Source organism: Diaporthe citri (genome assembly GCF_014595645.1).
Source record: "Diaporthe citri strain NFHF-8-4 chromosome Unknown scaffold_7, whole genome shotgun sequence".
NCBI classification, from domain to species: Eukaryota; Fungi; Ascomycota; class Sordariomycetes; order Diaporthales; family Diaporthaceae; genus Diaporthe; species Diaporthe citri.
Genome location: NW_025064852.1, coordinates 1,942,279 through 1,961,653, shown reverse-complemented (window position 1 = coordinate 1,961,653; position 19,375 = coordinate 1,942,279). Strand labels below are relative to the sequence as shown.

The window sequence follows — 19,375 nt, the reverse complement described above, 5'->3', positions numbered from 1 at the left end:
GACTAATTCCAAGACAGACACGCACTCGCATCGTTAGTATCGCAGACAGGAAACAAAACGACAGACGCTTGCGACCTGCTCTATAGATCTAGTAGTACCCGCACATCCATGTCATTCATACATTGCAGCCTCGCGTTTTATGTACATAAGGGCGCTTGGCCCTCGCTGAACGCCGAATGAGATCGTCGTCAAGAGACGCCCGCCCACGAGACTGACGTCTGTCTATGGTCGCCCCATCGTGCACAGGGCCAGAGCTCCGGTGCAATGCGAAGCGGGCGGGACCGCGCAGCAAGCGACTGATGCTACTACATCAGCAGCGAGATGCGGCAGAGCCTTGGTAGATTTGGGTCGATGCCGACCAGCGACAAGACGGGGCCAGATTCGCTGCGTCCCAAGACCTGTGCAAGGTCTTAGAGGTCCGAGGCGACAGGTTCCGATCTCATACTGGTGGTGCCCTCTCATGACGCATCGTTTGAGCGAATGAAGTACGCCCTAGAGTGTAAAGCAAATCAGCAAGTGGATCGGCCCCAGGGCGCTGGAGAGCGGTGGCGAGAGCGCACGCGGCAGCGCAAAAGGAGTTTGGGTTCGGGAGAGAGGAAATGAGTGAGCCTTACTTTGAGAACTCGTAGGCCGACCAGCAAATGGCCGTGCTAGGCATGGTGGTCACAATCCTTGGCCGGACGCCCTTGAAGAAACCCCTGAACCCTTCTCTCCGGTACAGCAGCTGGCACCCTGCCTTGAACCCGTTCACTGTTCTCAACTCGGAATCCGATGCTGTGCCCCTGGTCTGAAGCATCGTCTTGATGACATCCATGGGCGTTGTGAGACCGGCAGCGAAGCCACCAGCAACAGCACCAGCCACGCAGTGGGTGAAGGGATCGTATTGCTTGCCGGGGTTCATGGTGGTGGATATCGACTCATAGGCGAGGAATTGGAGGGCGGTGAACGGCACGGTCATGGAAAGCGTCGTCGGGTACGAGACGTAGAAGGCGCCGAGCCCCTCGGTCCGGTAGACATACTTGGCGCAATCGAACATGGACCGGTACATCTTGTTCGAGTTCTTGATCTGCATCCTCTGCTTAATGACTGTGATTGAGTTGTCAGCAGCGTCGCTACCAGCCCCACGGAGCGACTGCGTGAGGTCACCATAAGGATTTTAGCTCGTACCGTCAAAGGGATTCATGAGCGCATCGCTCGCAATTGTTGCGGCGGCTCCACTGGTGGCTATTATGGTCAGCTGCTGGGATATGCCATGCGTTCCGTGCTGGGCTCTAACCTGCGGCCAAAGGATGGTGCACGCCAGCCTTGTTCCCGCCCATGACGTGTTTGACAGCTTCGTAGGTTGCGAAGTATACGGCATGTGCCGGCCCTGCGCCGACAACGACGCTCGACATTCCTCGCCACAAACTCAGAATCCCCTCGCCGGTGGCCATCTTGTATGTCCCCTGTATAACACCGTTGTAGACAGCGGTGGGAGACGGATTCAGGACTTGCATTCGAGTCTGCGGCGCACGGTGGGTTAGGCGGAATGGTCGACCAAAGGGCTGCGTGGAGGGAGCCCCCGCGAGGGCGGACGAACCTTGATGGCGTCGATGGGGTACATGACTGTGTGCTCCTGTTGCTGCGGTCAGAGTCTCGATTCACCGCAGGAAGTAGCGAGAGGGCAAAGAATGATGCGGCTGTACGTACGGCTATGCCGGCGAAAGCACCGGCAACCATGTTCTGGAACAGGCTGAAGTTGGGCGGTAGTGATTCATAGCTACAGGGCGGCCGAGGGCCAGGTCAGCACGCGTGCAGTGGGATGCGATACATGTGGACGGCGGGACTCCCGATAGAGCTTGTCAACCCATGGAGGAAGAGGAAGCTATGTGAGGTGCTGAGGAGCCAAGAACAACTCACTCGTAGTCCTCATGGTCCTCGACGGGCTCGGCATTGGGCTGGGCCATCTGGGCCGCAGCGGCAGATGCTTCGCCGAAGGACTTCTGGAAATCCAGGTTGATGATGATGCAGGATCAGGGGCCTTTCGTAGGCGACGGCCGAAGCAGAAGGGACCGCGGGACCGGGGGGCCGAGGCAGGACGCTGGATGTTCCTAGAGACTCGCGCACAGTTCAGCTCGACGTGTCGCGAGGCAGATGGCCAGCAGTTGAAGGAGAGCAGGGCGCTCGCCTTCCAGATGGAGCTCGACCCGGGCTGGTGACGCAATGCAAAAAGGATGGGGTGCACGCAGAAGCACAGGACAGCTGGCGCAACACAGGGAGGGGGGAGGGGAGAGGACGAGGCTTGATGGTGCCGGTGCCAATGGCGGTGGTGGTGAATGGTGATGATGCCCGGGGAAGAGGATTTCTCTTGCCCAATGCGCAAGGTTTACGCAGAGGCAGACGGGACGTACAAAGTACCGCGCAGTGCCTAGCTCGTGGGCGGGCGGGCAGGCAGGCAAGTCCAGGCCGGAGCAGACGGGAACAGGTAAATTTCTCAAACGGCCAGCCCAGCACAGCAGTGGCGAGTCAAACCCCGGATTCTCAGCTCGGGCGGGCACTCGGGCACCTGGGCAATCTGATTGACTACCGTTTGTACCGTGCAGCAGGCGTCGGGTGGTCCTGGGGGCGCGGAGATGGTCAGATCTGTCGAGGACTGACTGTGCAGGACCGCGGCATTGATGTATCCCACACTCCAATGGAGATCTTGCCGCGCCCGTGATAAAAACTGAGCTGGGGGCGAGCTAAAGGGTTCCTTAGTCGGAGCACCGCAGCCAGGGGGCAGGGCGAGTACGTACCCCAGAAACGGGGCCCAGGCTGGAAACGGACCCTCTCTTTTCTCGGATCTGATAAGGATTCTCCTCGGGCAGCCGCGAGCATGACATGGCACCCTACATGGTACCTGTCGACCTGGGGACCATGTGGACCCCAACCACCGATGTATAGATGGTAAAGTACATGCGCTCGCGGTACATGTGAACACGCGCACCAGCAGCAGGTGTTCGGCCCTCCGATCGGCCTCGGTCCTTTCGCATTTGTCTTCCAAATTCGGTCGGCCAGCCAAACGGTAGCAGCCAGCGCCGTCCACTACCACAGCCACCTGGGCCGCATGGTCACCGTCGCACATGACCAGGCCCTCTCATCGTGTGCCGTCCAAAAGAGACCTGGATACATAGTATATGCAAATATAGATAGATTTGTCTGATACCTTTATCCGTCGAGACTCCCAAGACTCCAAGACCCCAAACACTCCAGGCCTGCCTTGCGTGACATGCATGATCTGAGCACGTTGCAGACGTCCCAAGCCGCTGAAATACGTCCATGCCCGCAAAAGAGTAATCATGGTAGGATGCACCTGGTCCATTATCTCTACTCCAACAAACGCCAGTGTCCATTCCTACCACTATAACCACACTGTATCACCGCAGGCCCCCTGGCATATGCTGCAGCTCTCGTTGGAATTGGTACATCATCCCAAACACCCCGTCTTCCCTGTCACCTTCGTTCGTCGCGCTGTTGTCACGACCAAGTGCTTGTCCCGGCGATGCCTGCCACGCAGACTCGTCCAGTCCGTGCCCACTCTCGTACGCATCATCCTCGTCTCGTCGCCTCGTATCGCCCTCGATATTCTCGCCCTCAAATCCTTCCTCGATGATATCTTCCCTGTGCCTGCCCTGCCGCGGTCGGTGCATGCTCCGGCCCAGTGTCGAAACCGGTGGCTGATGGTGCGGGTCCAGCAGGATCGAAGCCATCGGCGAGAGCGTTGGTGGCGCCGCCATTCCGTGTCTAGGCGTCCTGCCAGCGTGGGAGGGTCCCCCGGGCCCCCGGCTTCTAGCCCGGCCCAATTCACTGCGGCCCATCCGCGATGCCGCCATGTCTGCCGCTAGAGTCGGGGACTGCAAGCTGGGGAATGCCGGCGGCGGCTGGAATTGGTTCCGCGCCCCCGGTGGAAGGTGGCCCGGGATCCCCGTCCTGGGGTTGATCACGTAGTTGTCTAGGAACCCGTAGTACGATGCCGCCATCTTGCCATGCTTGGTCGCGTAATAGTCCTCGCGGGTGTCCGCGTCTGGCTTCGGCTTCCCAACGCCCTTCTTGAAGTCGAACTCGGCGAACGAGCAGATATACCCCAGGCCGTCGACGTGGATGGTGAACTCCCGAAAGAAGTCGACAATCTGATCGCTCGACCGTGGCAGGCTGACGGAGAGGATAAGAGGTGCAATCAGGATGCCCACAATCTCCTCCAGAAAAATCACCAGTTTGTTCTTGTACAGCGCCGAAAACTCATCCTTGACTGCGGAGCTGTGTAGTCCTAGCCCCTGCCAACGGTCCGGCTCATAGTGGGTGTATTCAATGACTTGCCTCAAGGCGTACTCGGGCTCAAAAACCGTGTTCTCCTCGGGTACCATGCCTCTGGCAAAAGCCCACGCACCTGCGAAGATGGGGAAGTAGAACAGTACCGTTCGGTCCGGTGTGATCTCAAAACCCAGGTCGGTGTCTACCATCGTCACGATCGCTAGAACAGTAGCCAAGGCCCCGGCTATGAAGGATACCGTCCTGGCCATGCGCGCCGTCATCTCCTTGGGGAACTGGTCCAGGTATCGTGTAGCAAACGGATATGACATATTCAGGCGTTCTTGGAAGATGTGGGGAAGCTCATTGAATTCTCGGAACTTCCACTCGGCCAACGGCGTGTACGCTCGCGTGCCCAAAGCCGAGGGGTTCTTGCGATATTCCTACACAACAAGTCATTAGCTTTAACAGACCGGGCGAAACTGGGCCGGGCGAGGGTACCAAGGCTCACATGAAAGTAAGTCAGGAAATGCATGATAAAGAGGTAGCCAGCCATGAAAGGAGCAACCATGAGGGTCATAACTCCAGCGAACAAGAATCTCGCCCGCAATTTCTGGCTTAGCTGGCCTCTGCGATCTGACTTGAGAAACTCTTGGTTCACCTGGCCACGTTCGTCAAAGACATAGTCCATGATGCCGAAATTCAAGGTCCACTCGAGGAGACGAGAAAGATACTGACGCCCGCTCAAGAACGGCAGCGGGATGGTGAGGTCCAGAATATCCTTGTTGATCAAGGCTATGAGAAAGTTCTCCCTTCGCATGAGGCGGTTGGCAATGTCATGCGCATCGAGCCTCTCCTTGGACTGACTACCGAGCCACTTCCGCTGGCGGGCCGTCAAGTGACCCGCCGTTTTGGGGTTCTGATCCCGGAGGGCCATGATACGGACGACAACGTCCTGCCACGAGATAGTCTGCATATCATGTTCGGGAATGCCAAGCAGGTGGGAGTAGAAGTCCCGGAGGTGTAAAAGGCGCCGAATGTCGAGAGGAATCTGGATAGCTTTCCATATGAAATAGAAGACAAATATCCACAGGCCAAAGTTCCAAAGCCCAGACATTTTCTTTGTACACTGGGATATAAGCACCTGGTTCATGGACTTGCTGTGGGGGAACTTGGAGTAGTCGATGCACTGTGTTAAGAAGGTGAGGAATGCGACGATGAAGCCAACCTCCACCAGGTGAAGGACACGGTCCAGGAGGATGCACCACAGGCCATTGCCCCTGTAGTAGTCGTATACGTCCTGCATGAAGATGTCGAGGTTTGTGACGTTAACCCATCTCCACATAGCCTTCTGCTCGGCCGTTCCAGTGACGACGCTGCCCACCACTCGATTTGAGCGCGCTCTAGTGTATGGCAGGGCGGCTGGAGGATGTTCGTCTTGGTGGAGCCTCTGCTGATGTTGTGTCGTCTCCCACTGGGCCCGAAGCCTCCTGGTCGAGGGCTCGGGGGCACCATGTGGTCGTGGGGGCGTTGCTGTCCTTCCGTGGCGTTTCGACCTACTGGGAGGATCTGTAGCATTTTTCTCGACCAGGAGCGAGGCAGGCACATCATTATCTCCTTCTTCATCTGGATGTGGCCACGTAGTCTCGTGTTGTTGGGGTGAAGGCCTCGTGTTGCGTCGGCGGTCCGGCCTAGGATCACTGGCTTGTGTCATCCTGCTGTGTTCGATAGCGAGGGTTTCGGGATCCAAGTCATCTTCCTGGAAGCTATGGTTCAGGTTCTCGTCGTCCAGGGCAAAGCCGGCGCGGTCCTCAACGTCGAGATCATCGTTGCGGGAGCGCAGTTCCTCGTAGAAAGACCTCTGCTGGCTTGCAGGAGCGAGCCTCGAGAAGAAGTTGGACGTCATATTCGAGGCATGCGGTCTTCGCTATGTTTGGTCGAACGGTGTTTGTTGGGGGGTCATGATAGCATGACGGGGGCAGAGGCGGTCGGCGGCTTGTTTACTCTGCGCTTCTTGTGGATGGGCGAGGAACGGAAGAATGACGCATCTGAAGGTGCAGTAGTCTATATGGGAGTGCGAGCAGGAGGGAGAGAGGTCGCCTCTCCTCCAAAGTGCAGCAGCAGGTGTATAGGCCACTAGTAGTTTGCGGTCCAAATGCTGCCTGGGTCAGGTGGGCTCTGGGTGTTCTATCACAAGGACGGCAAATGCGTGGAGACGGCTTCGCACATCACTGTCCGGGGACCTTGCCAAGCAAACAAGTGACCGCACCTGTCCCCTCATGTCCATGGGGTCTGATGACGCCAGCACCGGGAACGGTAGGCGGTCAGAGGCGCCCCATGCCTACCACACCCCACCCAGCCCGCTGGAACCTGGGAGCTCAAGCTTCCCTTACCCATGCAGCCCCCCTGACAGCTGGCCATCAAGCTGGCGGCATGGGGGGAGGTCAACACTCATTTGTCCGTCCAGCCTGTCCACTCCATTTCGGCTTATATCCAAGCCAGGCAGGCCTTCGATATCCACCCCCATGCTCCGGCTCCCCTACGTCGGAAACAGACGTTTGCGTGGGTGTTGTCGTTCCCAGGCGGGACAAGGCATGAAATGATGACTTCGGAACACTCCCTTCCCTTGGGCTCTGTGCCACAGACGCCTACCACAGCGTCGGCCTTCAACTTCAAGGGACCCAACCCGTTCTCGTCAAAGGTCACCACCGTCCTGGCCACCTCCTACGCCGACTCCGAATTCCGCGGTGCTCTTTCACTCATAGACGGCCGCGGACTCACCAATTCTGCTGCAACACGGCGCCAGGTCCGGTTGCAGCTCCAGAAGGATGTCATCGACAGCAATGGTAACATCATTGTGGAGTTTGGGAGAGTTGCCGATGTGAGAGCCACCCGCCAACCTTGATTGCCTCTGCACCAGCCCTGGGCAGCTCCTAACCAGCCAGTCGTGTCTAGCAACTGCGCCGCATAGGTGCGACTATTGCCAAACTGAACAAGAGTTACGATGACATGAAGACGCACATCTCCGCCGCCCATGGCGCAACTGCTTCTGTCACACACGACGCTTCGTCTCTGATGACCCAGCGGCGGCAGGTTGAGACCAAGCAAGAGGTCCTCGCATCTTTCAACAAGCATTTCTTGCTTTCAGAAGATGAGTTGTCGGCCCTGACATCGACTGCAGAGCCTGTCGACGACGTCTTCTTCACTGTCCTTGCCAAGGCCAAGGGAATACGCGAGGACTGCGAAGTCCTGCTTGGCTTTGAGAACCAAGCACTCGGGCTTGAAATCATGGAGAACACGTCAAAGAACCTGAATCTGGCCTTTCAAAAGCTATACCGTTGGATTCAACGTGAGTTCAAGACCCTAAACCTTGAAAACCCCCAGATGGGCTCCCCGATACGGCGTGCCTTGCGCGTGCTGGCAGAACGCCCATCCCTTTTCCAAAATTGCCTGGATCTATTTGCCGAGACCCGAGAACAGCTGCTGTCGGATTCTTTCCACACGGCGCTCACGGGGTCCTCCGCGTCTGGTGTCGAAGACCGATCAGTGAAGCCCATTGAGCTGGCTGCCCATGATTCACTGCGTTACGTGGGAGACATGCTCGCGTGGATGCACTCCGCAGCCGTCAGCGAACGAGAGGCACTGGAGATACTATTTGTCTCCGAAGGAGATGAGATCGCCAAGGGAATCCAGGCCGGCCGCGAGAACGAAGCATGGCATCTACTGGAGGACGGCGAAGACGGCGAGAGTGCTGTTTTCGACCCCGTGAAGGCTCTAAATGAGCTGGTAGATCGGGACATGTCTGGCGCTGCCAGGATTTTGCGGCAGCGAGTGGAGCAAGTCATACAGACGAACGAGGACGTCATCCTGGCATACAAGCTGGCCAACCTACTGAATTTCTACCGCGTCACCTTTGCCAAACTACTCAGTACCGCGTCGGTCTTGGTGGAATGCCTTCAGGGTCTCGAGTCTGAAGCATTGCGCCTGTTCCGGTCGCTCATGAGAGACTACGTGGGCAACCTGCAAGGAGAATTCCGGCAGACGCCTTCAGGCCTCGAGCCTCCCGACGTTTTCCGCGAAGCGCTCGAGCAACTTTCAGCAGTCATGAAGACGTACGACACGTCTCTGACGGCCTCGGACAGGCGGGAAGCAGATTTCCAACCAATCCTAGCCGAAGCTCTGGACCCTTTCGTTTCCGGTTGTGAAGGCATGGCCCAAAGACTTGAAGATCCCTCACAATCCATATTCTCCATCAACTGCGCACAGGCCGCCATTGAGACGCTTTCGAGATTCGACTTTGCTGAAGGGCGCGTGGAGAGTTTGCACAAGGAAGTCGACCAACGTTCTCAGACGCTGGTCGATAGCCAATACCTATTCTTCAGGAGAGAGTCAGGCCTGGATGTAATACTGACTGCTGTCGAGTCTATGGACGAAAGCCCGGAGGACATCGAACGCCTGCGGGCACTCGAGCCTTTCCAACCGGCCTCACTGGAGCTTACGGGCAGAACACTTGACAACTTCCTCGCGTCAGCTCTCATGGACGCCATGGAGGGCATCCAGAAGCTGCAGGACTCCCGCCTTGCCAGGGAGATCACCGAAGAGGCCGCAGAGAGGTTCCTTGCGGACTTTGGGCGCCTGGAGAACATGCTCATGTCTGCAGACGAAGCTGCCGAGCGGCAAGGTAGCCCAAGCGGCGCGGATCAGGACATGGAGAGCCTCCGCATAGCCTTCCCCAGGACGGCTGACGAGATCCGCATGCTGCTTTCATGATGGCCCTGGGTGGGACCCTGGACTTGTAAAACGGGGCTATCTGTCACGGCTTTATGCGCGAACAAGTAGTAGACAATGCAGGACAGCGCAGAAGGATAGATACAGGCCAATTGCAGAGGACGCTGGCCGTGCATGAGTCCCGTGTTTGTGTTGCCCATCTCATTTTCGAATATTCTGTGGCTGTCATCCCGAAATAGGTGTCGTAGGAGTAAACCATGGGCCCTCGGCGGCTGCATCTGGGGTCTGTCTCCATAAAATGGCTATTCTGGTGTGCTCAGGGTGACCCCAGCAGACACCAAGGCACCGCGGCGGCACGGTACCAAGAGGTTGGTCGTCAAAGGGCAATTGGGACCTCAGCTTCGGGTCGGGGGCTGCCTACCTAGGTACGTCACTTTGCTAGTGGTCACCCAACGGCCCAGGGCAGTCAGCGGTCAGCTTTGGGTACTAGTCCAGGTACTTCAGCCGGCAGCCAGCCCAGGTGAATTACCTGGTCCCGAGTAGACTACGTGCCTGGCCTGCAAGTACCTACTTCGGTACAAAGGTGGTAGACAATGCGGGTTGGTGGTCCATTCCTGGACGGGCCCAGCCAACTCCACTCCGTAGACTCTTTCGTCCCGCAACGCGAACCACATGCGCAACCGCCTGCATTTATGCACACGACACGCACGCTCCTGGGCACACCCATATATGCTTGCCGGATACATATGACAACAGACCACTGCCGCATGCAAACCGCCAAAAGGCACAACCTCCAGGATCTTCGAACCGGCACCAGGCCAGCAGACGGCACCCTTTCTGTCCCCGGTTAAAGAGTCGCGTAACTCCTCCATCCACAACGTGCCTGTTCCTGCGGCGTGCTGTGCGCATGCCCACCCCATGAGTTACGACCAAGGCCCGGCATGGTCTGGACGGCGGCACAATGCTTCGAAACAAGGCCACACTGCCTGCGCTGCAGAAAACCTACGATGAGAGCTACTTGACCTGTTCTACCGCTGTGTACTATGAGGGCCAGGTAAGCGTACCCCTCCCCCCAGGGCTCTCTGCTCCCCGCCCGGACTCCTGGTTCCCCGGGCTTCTAGTACGTGAGGCTGTGAGATTGGCTGACAGACATCGATTCAGGGCAACGAGAAAGAGGCGATGCGCTGCTGGAAATCAGCTCTCAGCAATATATATGATCACAATGCCAATAAGGTGCCAGCCACCTACGACCCCAGATCCGAGACCGAGAGGGCGCTGGTCGAGAGCCTGAAGAAGCTCGAGTTACAGTGCAAAGAGCGCATCGATCTTCTGGAAGCCCTGAGAGTGTCCCGTCAAGAAGACGCCATCAATACCCCGAGAACACCATCGAACGGAAAATTAGTTGAATACATAGAGCCTTCGGACCTGGAACCGCGTAAAAGCACTCCAGGAAAGGGATGGATAGGCGACGGAACGATCCCGGCTATCACCTATCCCGAGCTATCACGGCCAGCTTTGCCGCCGCGACCGAGCCTGAACACTAGGACGTCCTCTGAACAGGCCGTAGTGGGAGGCAGGCGTACCAGCACTGAGGTTGGGGGCTCGTCCTCGGTGTCGCGGCCGTCAGGCCGTTACACTCCCTCTTCCAGCAGGAGGGCCTCACGTTCACCGAGCCCCGAGAAGTACACAATGAGGACCACACTGCGCTCAAACAAGTCTGGTGAGAGATCGGCCAAGTCTTCCCGTCGCCCGTTGCCCAAGACTACCGATGAACCTGGGGCGAGCAGGGCTGCCACACTTGCCTGGGGCGCTCTCGGCACACGAAACAAATCCTCTCTTGGGCGCGACGCGGACACCTCTGCGGGTCAGAGCACGAGTCTCCCGCCCTTAGACGCCACTGCGCATAGCTCGAGGAGACCAGACACGACTTCGCCGACCCGGCAATGGGACAGCCACTCTCGGAGACTAGTTAGACACAAGGACGAAGAGGCCGGGGCGGCAGGGAAGAGACGTAGCACCGAGCTGTTGGACACGGCGCCTTTCTCGGAAGACCTAGTCGGTTTCGAGCCGTCCGCTCTCTCCGTCAACGCAGCGTCGAGTGCCCTGAATGGGTCGCCTGGGCCCGAATATCGCGAGCATGAGCGATCATCGCGGCATAGACTGGATCGGACAGCGAGATTGCAGGCCAAACTGTTACGAGGCGATCAGGATCACACACAAAGCCGGTCTCACAGCAAGAACGGGAGCAGTGCAAGCCTCCCCACGCGTCCTAAAGCGGGCCATGCAGAAAGAGAGCGCGTTTCCAGCTCTAGCTGGGCGACCAGTGCAAAGGCCGCCTCGATCCGGAAGTCAGCATCCGACTCGAGCCTAGAAGGTAGTGATTCTGGGTTCGCGTCCTCGCGTCCGAAAAGACGAGTGTCGCAAAAGGAACGAGCCCTGACTGCTAACTCCAGAAGTCATTCGCGGTCGAATTCAAGGTCGAATTCTAGAAACAACTCGGGGGAATCAGGCGGGGACGATGCCGCGCCAGAGAGGTCATGGAAGAAGAGGAAGGCGGAAGTGATGAAGAACCTGCCTCCGGGGGTGGACAAGACTGCTGCTAAACAGATATTGAACGAGATCGTGGTGCGCGGGGACGAGGTGCACTGGAGTGATATTGCTGGGCTTGAAGTGGCAAAGAGCGCGCTGCGCGAAGCTGTTGTATACCCTTTCTTGCGGCCGGATCTCTTTATGGGGCTTCGGGAACCCGCAAGAGGCATGCTGTTGTTCGGGCCTCCTGGGACGGGGAAGACGATGCTTGCGCGGGCCGTTGCTACAGAGTCCAGGTCGACCTTCTTCTCCATCTCGGCGAGCAGTCTGACGAGCAAGTACCTGGGAGAGTCAGAGAAGCTGGTCCGGGCCCTGTTCGGGCTGGCCAAGGTCCTGGCGCCCAGCATAATCTTTGTCGACGAGATCGACTCGCTGCTCTCGCAGCGGTCGGGCTCCGGGGAGCACGAGGCGACAAGGAGGATCAAGACCGAGTTTCTGATACAATGGAGCGACCTGCAGCGGGCCGCAGCCGGTCGGGACTCTGGGGATAAGGAGCGTGGCGATGCGAACCGGGTCCTAGTGCTTGCAGCGACAAACCTCCCTTGGGCCATCGACGAAGCTGCACGCCGGAGATTCGTCAGGCGGCAGTACATTCCTCTGCCCGAGTCGGAGACCAGAGCCATCCAGTTGAAGACCTTGCTAGGGCAGCAGAAACACAGCCTGACAGACGAGGACTTCGTGAAGCTCGTCGAGCTGACTGATGGTGAGTAACTCACGGCCAAGTGCTGGCGTGCGTAAACCCGGCAAGATCATGTTTTGCTAACCTGTGCCCTCCTCCATAGGCTATTCGGGATCTGACATTACTGCGCTGGCCAAGGACGCTGCTATGGGCCCCTTGAGATCCCTTGGCGAAGCATTGCTGCACATGACCATGGATGAAATACGACACATCGCGTTGGAAGATTTTGTTTCTAGCCTCGCAAACATACGGCCCAGTGTGAGCAAAGCTGGCCTCAAGGAGCACGAGGACTGGGCGACAGAGTTTGGGGAGCGAGGGGGTTGAAGCCATTCATAGTAGGGAAAATGCATATCGTTTAAGCGGCCTGGATAGTAACAAAGTGTCGGTGTGCTTCACGGCGTTGATTGCAGAGAAAGTTTGCGGGCGCTCCGGTCAATGTTCCATGGCTAGATTCAACCCTTTGGGTCTATAGAGCAAGTCATGCCTGTACAGCCCGTATGATACATACACACAAGTATGTGGTTTGCATGTGTGACTTAACATTGTCCCTTCCATCCTCAGGCGCATCAGTCCTTGCCTGGCCTATTGCCCTCCCCCATCTATCCTTGCCTCGACGGTCAAATACCCGCCTCTACCCTTTCCTCCCAAGGCGGCCGTTGAGCCGATAGACACAAAGCTCGGCCCCGCTTCCCGGCCGCGACCCTTCCGCCCACAATCCTGTCTCCTGGCTCCTACGGACGGGACGAGCCTTACGACGCGCGGTAGCCAAGCTCCCCTCCCAGGCGCGCGATCTCCGCCGTCGCCCTCTGGGCCTTGGCGACGGCCCTCTCCATGGCCTCGGCGCGCTGCCTGAGCTGCTTGCGCGCCACCTTCTTGGCCCGGTCGGCGGCGTGCGCGGCCTCCCTCTCGGTGGGCGTCGGCACGGGGGGCCTCTCGTCGATGGGTGGGCCCCAGGGCGCTATTATTCGGTTGACCACGTGCCGCTTCGTCTTGGACGTCCGCCAGCCCGAGCTTATGCTCACGATGTCCCCCTTCCGTAGCGAGTCATTTGGGTCGTGGACCAGGTGGCGCTCGAAGTGTTGGAAATTCTACGGTGAAGAGAGGATAGTGAGCGATTATTATGTTAACTGTTTGGGCTGGGTGCTGGGTGCTGGGTGGAGGGTGCAGGGGCGGGCAGAGAGGGCAGGTGCCTGCTTACCTTTTTTACTTTCTTGTTCCAGTCCTCCTTTGCTACTTGCACCTTGACCGTGTTCCGTGCCAGCCCCGCCGAGACGACTATCCCGCTCATCTCCCTGGAGATCACCCCCGAGGACGTCTTCGTCACGGTCTTTGCCGCCGCCGCGACGGCTGGCGCCACAGCTCTGGCAGACATTGCGGGCTGCGGACCGCCAGTGGTGATATGGGTGGTGTCGTAAGATCTCGCCTGGCGCCACTTGGTTATATTCCACGGCAAGCTTTGGTCGGAAAAGACAGCAGTTGTGAGGCCCGGGGGGGGGGGGGTTCTTGGTCGTTGACCAGCATGCCGTGGTGTCGCGTGGAGGCGGCTGCGTCCAAAATTCAACCGCCTTGCGCCGGCTCGGCACCGGTGCAGACCCTGACCCTCAACAGGCCCGGGGGAGCATATAGTATCCCAGGGGTGGGGGTTTTTGCTAGAATCCTACTTCAATAAAGGAAGCCCTTTCACCTTTTTACGGATCTTAAAACAAGTTGCAGGTGAATAATTAGTTTGCCAATAATGGTTGCGATCTGTCTGAAAATGCTCATAAACAACATTCGCCCATGTCAATGCTACACGTTCATCCATTGGTCGTTTTTCCTTTTGATTTTCATTCACACCCGCTATATACGCGCTGGGTGACAGACCAGCTCAACAACTCATGATTTCTGCGATGCCTCCTTGGTCGCCTCGAGGGCGGTCCGGAATATAGAGACCAGCTGGTCCGTCTCCTCCAGCCCGAGGCTGATGCGGATCAGGTCAGGGTCAACCCCGAGGCTCGCCGCCCACTCCTGCTCGGCATAATGCGCAAGGAGGACATACGGCGAGGTCAGCGTGAAGTTGGTCCCCAGGCTCGGCCCCTTGGCCGTCTCTATGCTGTCGTAAAAGCCCATGGCGTCCGCCTTGCGGTGGAAGACGACAGAGAGGAGGCCGCCGTACCCCTTGTCCGGCAGCTTGCACGCGTCGTAGTTGGCCCTGTCCTTGTTGTACTTGGGGTAGTGCACCGTCTTGACCAGGTCGTTGGAAAGCAGCACCTCGCAGATGGCCTCGGCGTTGGCGTTGACGCGGTCGATGCGCGTGGCAAAGTCGCGGCTGTTGCGCTCCAGGAAGATGGCGTCCTCGGGCCAGTACGTGTCCTGATACTCGCGCCGCGCCGCCGCCGTGAGCTCGGCGTAGTAGCGGCCCTTGGGGTTCAGCACCGCGCTGCCGCCCATGACGTTGCAGTCGCCCGAGAAGATCTTGGTCAGGCTGCTGACCACCACGTCGGCATACTGCAGCACGTTGATGTTCGCGAAGGTCCCGATGGTCTCGTCCACCACCACCGCGAAGTCGTACTGGTCCGCCAGGGCGCGGATTCGCCCAAGGTTCGGGCAGCTTAGCAGCGGGTTGCCTGGGAACTCGCAAAAGAGGCCGAGGAATTTCTCGCCTGACTTGAGCCTCTGCTCCAGGTCGTCCAGATCCTCCTCAGACGCGCGGCCGTAGAATAGACAGCCGGGGCCAAACTTCTGCAGGATTTTGAGGGTGTCGACGTATGGGAAGCCAAAGTTGATGCTCTTCTGGCTCCCGCGGGCCTTTGACAGGAGACGATGCGTGTTGAATATGGCGTTCATGCCACATGGGAACAGGTAGATGTCACGTTCTGTTAGGCCCTTGACACCTCTGTTGCTGGGCTCTGCTTGGGGCAGTGGGTGATTCTTAACATCCACGTCGTGTGTCAAAGTACCAGCGATGCGTCGCCTGATGGCCGTTTTCGCTCGCTCCACGAGGGATATGTCCAGGTTCCTACCAAATCGCTCCTCGACAAACCGAGACGATTCTTCCGAGTCTGGCGCGGGACCGTTGCCATTGCCATTGCCATTGCTGTTGCCGTTGCCGTTCTTTGGCGGTGACACTGTCTCGTCGACAGACATGGGTCGCTGGTAGCGCCTCGGACCCTTACAAGGCATTTTCCGCACAGGCGAGGTCGGCGGTTTGGGCGAATCATCCGGCACGAGCAAGCCCTGGTCAAGGAGGCTGCTGCAGAACTCGGCACGCCGGCTGGAGATACCATCGCCACTGTGCTGCCAGTATTGTTTCGCGAAGGGAAATGCCTCGGGGACGAACAGCACGGCTGACACTGTGGGGCCGATGGGCTTCAGAGGCGCAGCAGCAGGATTCGACGAGTCCAGGACCAGGTGAACGGTGTCAAGTTGCTCCTGCGCCGAAACAGGCGCCTTCTCCTTGATGAAGTCGACACACCTCGAAGCGATGGTCTCGTTGGGGAACAGCATGGCCGACTGTCCAGGGCGACCGAACTTGTCCGCGATTTCCTGGGCAAAAGAGGCTATACTCCGGTGGATAAAGAACCTGGGGTAGCCGGTGGTCATGCTGTTTACAACCCATTTCTCGCCCTCTTCGTAGCCAACATTGGCTTTCCACGTAGGCAACGACACGCTCACAGCCTTTGAGGCGGGACATTGTTGTCAGCAAGGGAATACCACTCTGATCCGCGTCTTGGGCATTGAGTACATACGTGAGCTGTGTCCGGGGGAATAGACTCCCCTAATTTGAGGTGTGGCATCGCGCCGCCGAGTCCGATGGACTGGAGAGGCAGAATTGGGCGACCGTTGGTGATGTGACGCAGTCACCACAGAATATTATACCAGGCAAGTATCCAGTGGTTCAGCGAGAGTGAGCATCAAGCCGTGTCTCCTCAACTGCGGCCGTTTGGTGTGTTGAAGAGGGGTGTATGACTGGGCGTGACGGAAAGAAATGAGTCAACGGGAGATGGCTGACGGGTAGGCAGGTGGTCACGTAGTCGGGCACAATCGTGTGTAGTCTGTCGCGGGGTTCGGAGGCAGAGAGAAGAGCGGCGGACCCATATGTTCACTGGAGACTCATCCTTCCTCGCCCGAGATGCACTGCAGTTGGTTGATCCGCGGCAGATGGGCATTTCTCACTCAGGTCCATCCCGGACCGGGGCCGTTGCGTTCCCGCAACGGAGCTAGAACATGGGCCGGCCGACAATCGGAGCCACAACTTGGGTGGTGGCAAAACTTCGGGAGACAAAGCAGCAACTGCAATTCATCTTCTTGCCGTCGCACAACGCGCGACCCCCACCCTCCTGATAAACTTCGTCACCTTTGGAGCGCGGCAGTACAGTAGTTAGAATCGGGCACGCTTGTCGGCACTCACAGTTTGCGCGTATGGGCGGTAGCGTCGATTCCTGATGCCGAGATACCCACGAAGGCAATCGAGGTGTACAAGTCAATGCTACGAGAGATGCATCTAATGGCAGGCTTATGTGGAATTCATGTACCACCCCATTACGTCGCTATCGATCATATCACGCCGTCCATGCCCACGCCTTTCAGATGCGAATAGTCTCATGCAGCAGATCGCTCTGCGTCGGATGGTGTACGAGATGTTAGAACCCTCAAGAGCATTGCTGTCGTCATAATCGTTTTCGTCCTGTAAGCCGAATTTACTAGTACCGACCCGGTCACCGGGGGGGGGGGGGAGACAAAAATGGGGAACGGAAACCAGAAACCAAACGCAGAAAGACGAAGGGTCAGTAAGCATAATCCTTTGTTGCGCGAGCCCAATCCTCACGAACTCCTTGTTTGACCCATCAAGCATTGTTACCCAGGTCTTATTCATTGGTACGGCCTTTCACTCCTCCGACTGCCCACACAACTGATGCTGTCACTCGGGGCAAGACTTTCAAGGTCATCGTCCACATAGCTGCTCCCCACACCACTCGCAGGCAGGGGGACGCGTCTCGCTGAGACGTAGCTCTCAGCCCTCCCTGACGGCCATGCCGTTACCGCGGACCCTCGACTGCTCGCTGGGCCCGTCGCCTTGGACTGTGCCTTGGACGGCGCCTTGGACGGCGCCTTGGACAGCGGCCGGGACACGTTCTGGGGCTGCGGTGCTGGCGGCGGGCGAATAGTGCTCTGTGTGCGATAGCTGCCCGCCGAGACACAGCTGTAGCTGTCGACCACGGGGCCGTCGTAGGTACTGCTGCGACGGACTGAGGGAGGGTGCTTGGACGACCTGGATGCCGTGCTGTATCGCGAGCTAGTGGGCCTGGGATTGCCTGGCCCCAAGCTGTCTTCCATCTCGGCTGTCCTGGCACTAGACCTGGAGCTTGCGTGGCTGCGGCTTTCAACATCCGTCAGCATGAGCGGTTTACGGCTGGTTGATAACTCGCTGCGCGTGCGGACACTGGGTGTACCAGCCGGTCTTGAGCGTGAGGAGTGCCGGCTCCGGGCGTCGTCATAATCAACGCCGGCATCTCTATTCCCGGCCGATGGCGCCTGGGAATATGAGTGCCTGGTCAACAAGGTAGGAGGCGGTCGGCGGTCGGCTACCGACGCACCGCCATCACGCCGGCTGCGCGAGTCTGAATACTGGCGTGGAAACGTCGATCGACGCTGAGCCATCTGAGCCATCGGTGGTTCAAAGTCCTGAGAGCCCCTCACTACGGAATATGTGATACCAGCACCGAGCGCCGCGCCAGCCGCAACCCCCATGAGAGCTGCACCAACAGCGCTAAGACCGTGGGAGCTCTGTGATGGCGACTGTGATGACGACTCCGCCGGGTCCGTCGGTTCAAGCAAGGTGGTTGTGGTGGTGACACTGCGGCGGAGGAGGGAAGGACGCTCCTCGTAGCGGCCGGGCTGCCTGGGTGACACCAAGCTTGGCGAGGCCGGCGCGAAGGGTGCGAACGACATGCTGGCGGCGGAATCTGCGGCAACGTCGTAGTTCCAGTGAAGGATGCGACTGGCCTCGCTCTGGGTTGATTGGGTCTTCCTGACGGTCGGACCATCGTACCATTCCGGATAGTCCTGCACCGGAGGCACGTACACGACCTCCATCTTGATGATGTTGCCGTCGAGATCCGTCTCGGCAGGACCGGGGCAGCCGTTGGACTGCTGCACAAGCTCTGCCCCAAATGCCTGTTCCTCAAGCTCAGGGTGGTCGCCGAACCCTATGGCGCCCGAGTCCACTCCCTTGATCCTCTGGACCAGCGCCCGGAAGTCCCGGACAGCTCCCGGAGAGGACGCGGAAAAGACAACGCGTGAGAGCCTAAGAGGCCGGTCGGCAGTTGGCCTCACCTGACGCAGCTCGAATATCGGCACCGGGGGCGAGGTGGCTATGCCGTAGACGATGGATGGAGAGCCCAACAGGTCGGGGGAAGGACTAGCTACAGAGATGTACCGCAGGCCCAGCGGGTGGGTGACTGTAGAATAAAAGGAGGACGAGGCAGCAAGATTGCTCACCTCAAGAAAGGGAAGCATCGAAGACATGTGCGAGGCGGTGCCGGCCAGGGGAGGGGGGGTTGGCTTTTCAAGTACGGGGAGAAGTGGGAGGGTGGTGGAGGGGAAAGTCGCGCCCAGACCGGGACAGCCTCGCACAGCGCAGGTACACTGCAGTATGCAGGCGAGGCAAGAGGAGGCGAGGCGAGACCCCGGGCTTGTGGTTTGGGTGTGGTTGAAGCCGAAGGCAGCAATGTCTTGGAGGTTCCAGCCTGCCGTACACGAAGGGAACCTAGGGTAGGAAACCTAGGGACAGGGAGGGCGTGACAGAGGGCACGTCGACAACCACTCGGGAGAGGAGGAGGCGGGCGTGGTACTGTATGCGCGTTGCCGCCTTGAACGCGCCTGTTTGTGCTAGGATGTGCTCTGACAGAGGAAGACCAAAGATGCAGGAATGGCCAAATGCGGAACAGCAGGAAGGTTGTGGGCTACATGGTAGAGATATATATGTGTCAAGACATGGCGGGCGAATGGTATGGTGGACGGAGATGGAGGAGGAGGAGTAGTAGTAGTAGAAGAGGTGGCAGGTTGCGCATGCCGTACACGGCACAGCACTGTGCTTGGACGGATGCCGTGTCCCACTTGGTCGTCATGCTT

General features: G+C 58.4%; 7 protein-coding genes across 7 annotated transcripts; 2 read left to right on the top strand and 5 right to left on the bottom strand.

The window, feature by feature from the left end:
• Positions 1 to 610: 610 nt before the first annotated feature.
• INS49_013779 (uncharacterized protein) lies at positions 611 to 1,946 on the bottom strand (the record flags this gene model as incomplete). The annotated part of the gene is made up of 6 exons (XM_043174472.1): positions 611 to 1,086; positions 1,168 to 1,224; positions 1,277 to 1,502; positions 1,580 to 1,615; positions 1,690 to 1,759; positions 1,900 to 1,946. The coding sequence occupies 6 exons, from the start codon at positions 1,944 to 1,946 to the stop codon at positions 611 to 613; spliced, it is 912 nt and encodes a 303-aa protein (XP_043021417.1).
• Positions 1,947 to 3,395: 1,449 nt separating this feature from the next.
• INS49_013778 (uncharacterized protein) lies at positions 3,396 to 6,172 on the bottom strand (the record flags this gene model as incomplete). Its single annotated transcript, XM_043174471.1, has 2 exons — positions 3,396 to 4,709; positions 4,778 to 6,172. The coding sequence occupies 2 exons, from the start codon at positions 6,170 to 6,172 to the stop codon at positions 3,396 to 3,398; spliced, it is 2,709 nt and encodes a 902-aa protein (XP_043021416.1).
• A 693-nt stretch (positions 6,173 to 6,865) lies between these two features.
• On the top strand, positions 6,866 to 9,036 carry INS49_013777 (uncharacterized protein; the record flags this gene model as incomplete). The annotated part of the gene is made up of 2 exons (XM_043174470.1): positions 6,866 to 7,147; positions 7,222 to 9,036. 2 exons carry the CDS (start codon positions 6,866 to 6,868, stop codon positions 9,034 to 9,036), a joined length of 2,097 nt encoding a protein of 698 aa, XP_043021415.1.
• Positions 9,037 to 9,955: 919 nt separating this feature from the next.
• Positions 9,956 to 12,586, top strand: INS49_013776 (uncharacterized protein; the record flags this gene model as incomplete). Its single annotated transcript, XM_043174469.1, has 3 exons — positions 9,956 to 10,048; positions 10,156 to 12,286; positions 12,366 to 12,586. The coding sequence occupies 3 exons, from the start codon at positions 9,956 to 9,958 to the stop codon at positions 12,584 to 12,586; spliced, it is 2,445 nt and encodes an 814-aa protein (XP_043021414.1).
• A 425-nt stretch (positions 12,587 to 13,011) lies between these two features.
• On the bottom strand, positions 13,012 to 13,634 carry INS49_013775 (uncharacterized protein; the record flags this gene model as incomplete). The annotated part of the gene is made up of 2 exons (XM_043174468.1): positions 13,012 to 13,350; positions 13,461 to 13,634. The coding sequence occupies 2 exons, from the start codon at positions 13,632 to 13,634 to the stop codon at positions 13,012 to 13,014; spliced, it is 513 nt and encodes a 170-aa protein (XP_043021413.1).
• A 503-nt stretch (positions 13,635 to 14,137) lies between these two features.
• INS49_013774 (uncharacterized protein) lies at positions 14,138 to 16,038 on the bottom strand (the record flags this gene model as incomplete). The annotated part of the gene is made up of 2 exons (XM_043174467.1): positions 14,138 to 15,919; positions 15,991 to 16,038. 2 exons carry the CDS (start codon positions 16,036 to 16,038, stop codon positions 14,138 to 14,140), a joined length of 1,830 nt encoding a protein of 609 aa, XP_043021412.1.
• Positions 16,039 to 17,255: 1,217 nt separating this feature from the next.
• INS49_013773 (uncharacterized protein) lies at positions 17,256 to 18,760 on the bottom strand (the record flags this gene model as incomplete). Its single annotated transcript, XM_043174466.1, has 2 exons — positions 17,256 to 17,525; positions 18,008 to 18,760. 2 exons carry the CDS (start codon positions 18,758 to 18,760, stop codon positions 17,256 to 17,258), a joined length of 1,023 nt encoding a protein of 340 aa, XP_043021411.1.
• Between the last annotated feature and the right edge of the window lie 615 nt (positions 18,761 to 19,375).